We start from the raw sequence: 4,885 nt of genomic DNA on the forward strand, positions 1-4,885 counted from the left end.
TTTTTTTTTTTTTTTGAGGCAGAGTCTCACTATGTCACCCTCAGTAGAGTGCTGTGGCATCACAGCTCACAGCAACCTCCACCTCTTGGGCTCAAGTGATTCTCTTACCTCAGCCTCCCAATTAGCTGGGACTGTAGGCACCCACCACAATGCCTGGCTATTTTTTGGCTGTAGTTGTCATTGTTGTTTGGCAGGCCTGGGCTGGGTTTGAACCTGCCAGCTATGGGGCATGTGACTAGCTCCCTAGCTGCTGAGTCATAGGTGCCAAGCTGATACTTGATATAATTTATATTTTTAATATTTCTTGAGACTTATCTTGAGGTCCAAAATGTATTTTATCTTTTTGAATGTTCAATGTGCTAGGGAGAAGAATGTGCATACTGATACTGTTGGATCAAATGTTGTGTCACTGTATATTTGGTCTTTAGTGCAGCATATAATGTAATATCGCTTTGTTGACTTTTTATCTAGAAGTATCTAGCAATGCTGAAAGTGGGATATTGAAGTTCTGAACTTTTTGAATTGTGTTTATTATTCACTTTAGCTCTAATATTTGCTTTCTATATCTGGGTACTCCAATATTGGATTTGTGGGGGATTTTGTGTGTGCTTATCTAATTATCCTTTTTATATCAATTTTTTAATACTTTTAGGAAATAAATTTTTTTTTGTTACATGAGTGAGTTGCTTAGTGGGAATTCTAAGCTTTAATGTATTTGTCATTTCAATAGTATAAATTATATCCAATAGGTAATTGTCTTGTACCGCTTCTCCCTCCTCCTTCTGAGTCTGCAGTGTACATTGTGTCACTTTGTATGACCATGCATACCTGTTGTTGAGCTCCACTTACAAATGAGAATATTTAGCATTTGGTTTTTTGCTTCTGGCTTACTTCACTTAGGATAAGGGCCTCCAGTTTTATCCAAATTTGTACAAAAGATATTGTTTCCTTATTTTTTATGGACAAATAGTACTCCATGAATATATGTGTGTATGTATGTGTGTGTGTGTGTGTCTTATTTGACTTCTGCAAGTACAAGAGGTGCTCAACTTTATTCACCTTTTCTTGCTGGTATATATTACAGTAATTTATTACATATATATACATATATATATATATATATATATATAATACAATGTGTCCTTTCTTAAAATGGATATACATTTTGGCACCCTTTGTATGTATATGCATATACATATATACAAAAACATACATACATACACATACATATATACAACTTTCTGCCTTTGTAGCATCAGAGCAGCATAGAGAAATGCAAAGAAATTGATGTGGTGTTATTCTAATGGAATATTATTTACAAAATAGTAGTGTAGTTTTTTACCCTGTTATACAGCCTCTTAGGCTTTGTTTGCATACAATGACAGACACATAGAACACTGAAACAATATAGAGAGATCAAAAGTAAAACCACAGGTCAATTGAATTTTTACTAATATGCCCAGGGCTTTCAAAGGCTGAAGATTGATTTTTCCCCAGTAAATAACATGCGAAGAACTGACTATCAATATGGAAAAATATGAATATGAATATCCTTAATGGAAAATAATTGAATTAAGACATAGATGTAAATACCAAAGCTAAATAAAATTTCCTTAGGAACCTTAGGAGAAACCAAATTACTCAGCCATACGTATTTGAAAAGAGATATGTTCACCACCATTAGTCATCAAAAACTGAACATGAAACCTCAATGATATAACAATACAGACCAAAAAGAATGGATAAAATGAAAAAGACTGAAAATACCAAATATAGGCAAGCATGTGGAGCAATTATGAGTAATTAATTCTTGGTAAGAATGTTGCATGCTCAAACCAACTTGGAAATTATTTGGCTCTTTCATTAATTGTATACATCCACAATTAATATTTGACTTAGTTATTCTAGTTCTAAGCATTTGCCAAGAAAGATATATATGACTGTACACACAAGTGCATAATGACACAAAAACATGTACATGGCTATTCAGAACAGCTTTATTTACAACAGCTGAAATAAATAATTCAAATGACCAGCAATAGGTTATTGTGTAAATTGTTATATATCTTTAAAGTGGTCCACTAGTTAGCAATAAAATCTAATGAAGTACATATAATCACAACAACCCAGATGAATGTTGAGAAATGTAAGTAAAGAAAGAAGGCATATATAAAAGAATATATACCATATTTTTCTATTTATAGGACATTCTAGAACAGATTATTCTAACCTGTATAGAAAGAAGTAAATCATTTCTTGAGCCACGTGATCTATTGACATGGAAGACTGTGTTGGCAACCTTTATCTTAATTGCAGAAATGATGACATGAGTGCATAATTTACTGACAAATCATATATCTTTTATGTTAAATAGACACATTTTGTTGAATGTAAACCTCAATAAAGTTAATATAAAAAGTAAAAGTGCAAAAATGAGAAAACAGAAGCATCATACACGGGAATATTTATGGAAGTTTGTGTAGCTTGAGGGTTGGTGGAGGAGTGGTATAGTGGTATCCTACAAGGTACACAGAAGTAAGAAAAAGAAAATACAGAATTCTCCCTCATTTCAGTGAGTTTTTGAGGATCTCAGTTAACAAGAATATAAATAAAAATGCTTCTGTTTTGTTCCTAAAATTTGTATTTGGAATTTCATTTGCACTAATCCACTTATTTTCTTATTACCTATGTTTGTATTTGTATATCTATTTCTGTATCTCTCTCTGTAAATATATTTATACATATATGTATTCTGAATCTACCCCATGTGTGAATATATGTATAGATTGCACATGATTATAACAATGCAAATTTTTTGAAATTTTTTTGTTTAATTTATGTTTTATATTTCACAGAAAAATTCAGGTGACACATTATTGAAAAGAGTTCTGAAAGTACAAATTATTATGGATAAAGCCATGGTATGCAATATTAATATATTCATTAAACCTTCATTTGTGTTTACATTAAGGGGGAATAAAAATATGAAACTTCCATTATTTCCCATGTAAATATATTATAATCTTGTTTTTTTTATTAAATCACAGCTGTGTACATTAATACAGACATGGGGTACAGTGTGCTTTTTTTATATTCAATTTGAAATATTTTCATCAAACTAGTTAACATAGCCTTCATGTAATTTCTTAGTTATTGTGTTAAGACATTTATATTCTACATTTAGAAAGATTCACATGTACCCTTATAAGAGGAACCATAGGCGTGATCTCACCAATCACCCTCCCTCCACCCATCCTTCCCCTCCCCTCCCCTCCTTCTCCCTTTGGAGAGGCTATATTCTTGGGCTATAATTGGGTTATAGCTTTCCTATGAAAGCTATAAGTTATTTTCATAGTAGGGCTGAATACACTGAATATTTTTTCTTCTACTCTTGAGATACTTTGCTTAGAAGAATACTTTCCAGCTCCATCCATGTAAACATGAAGAAGGTAAAGTCTCCATCCTTCTTTAAGGCTGCATAGTATTCCACGGTATATTAATCTGTTTAAAATATGTCTCAGTCTATGAGTAGCAGAACATAAAGAAATGTCATTTGCCTTTACACTGACATAAAGAAATAAATACTATTTATATATTAAATTCCAAATCAGTGTAGAGTTTTAGCATTAATATGTAACACAATGTGGATGAGTTCTAGGACACTACACTACTACTTGATTATAACTAGTTCCAGATACTTCTGGATGCACTCCAATTCTTTTTTTTTTTATATTTTACATTTACTTCAAATTAATATGAGAGCACAGATATTTAGCACCCTCACATTGTACACATTAGTTAAGATCCCTCCATTTATTGTATATAAAAAAAGCACATTGTACCCCATGTCTGATTATAATGTACACAGCCCTCTCTCTTCCCTCCTCCTCTTTTTCTGCCCTCCCCTCCCCCTTACACTACATTTGTGTTTTATCATTCATGTGGGTGTGTAGTTTATATGTTGGTTTCCTATTAGTATCAGTTCTTGATGCAACTGTTCCCAAAATCTATCTCCATTTTAAAGGAAGCTATTACATCAGTTACTCAATTGCGTATTCTTATTACTAAATACTATTCTTAATAAGATTATTCTATGTTTTATAGTTTGCTAGATTTTGTGTTGGAAGCTGTGTATTTAAAAAATGGGAAAAGTCATTCATAAGAATGTATAGTTGATTTTGATTTATTTTTATCAAAATTATTGATAATTATTGATTTAGGTTAATTAATTGCTGTTAGTACTCTTTTTATTAAATCATAACTATGTACATTAATTCATTTATGGGATACAATGTGCTGATTTTATATACTGTTAGTGTTCTTATGTCCCATATTGTTTTCCCCTTTCTTTCTCTTTCCTACTCTTGGGTCATTATTTTAGTTTTAGAATTTATTTTTGTCATCAATATTTATTTTTATACTGTATCTCAATTTCCAGTCCCTATTTATTTTTCTGTTGTATCTCAATTTCTAGTCCCTAACCTCAGTGGTTTCTCTTGTGTTCCAGTAAGTATTCTTAACATCTTATGATCTAAAATTCATGTAATACAATTTTATAGTATTATAAATATTATTACTATATTATAGTAGCCTTATAATAGTAATTCTATTTAATGTTTATCATTTATTATAATGATGTTATGATATATTTTACTTCTCAGTGCAATTTGTTTTGTGAACTGCAAAACAAATTATTTTCAATTAAATATTCAATTATTTTTAAATAAATTAATTAAAAATAATTAAATTAATTATTTTAAAGAAATGAATTTTTAAATTTTCATTTTTCTCCACATATTTACCATTTATGAAACTTTTCATTCCTTCTAATAGATCTTCATTTCTGATATTTTTCTTTGGCCTGCTGAAGTCTTTCTATGTTTTG

At 30.6% G+C, this 4,885-nt stretch overlaps 1 protein-coding gene across 1 annotated transcript in view; it reads left to right on the plus strand.

The window, feature by feature from the left end:
- Nucleotides 1–4,885, plus strand: part of LOC100955521 (A disintegrin and metallopeptidase domain 3-like) — a 172,367-nt gene that overhangs the window by 53,439 nt on the left and 114,043 nt on the right. The window contains exon 7 of the mRNA XM_003803188.1: nt 2,856–2,921. Coding sequence (XP_003803236.1) covers nt 2,856–2,921 — 66 coding nt within the window. The remainder of the gene's footprint in view (nt 1–2,855; nt 2,922–4,885) is intronic.

Source organism: Otolemur garnettii, unplaced genomic scaffold, assembly GCF_000181295.1.
Source record: "Otolemur garnettii isolate 467f Iridium unplaced genomic scaffold, OtoGar3 scaffold00284, whole genome shotgun sequence".
Classification (NCBI taxonomy): domain Eukaryota; kingdom Metazoa; phylum Chordata; class Mammalia; order Primates; family Galagidae; genus Otolemur; species Otolemur garnettii.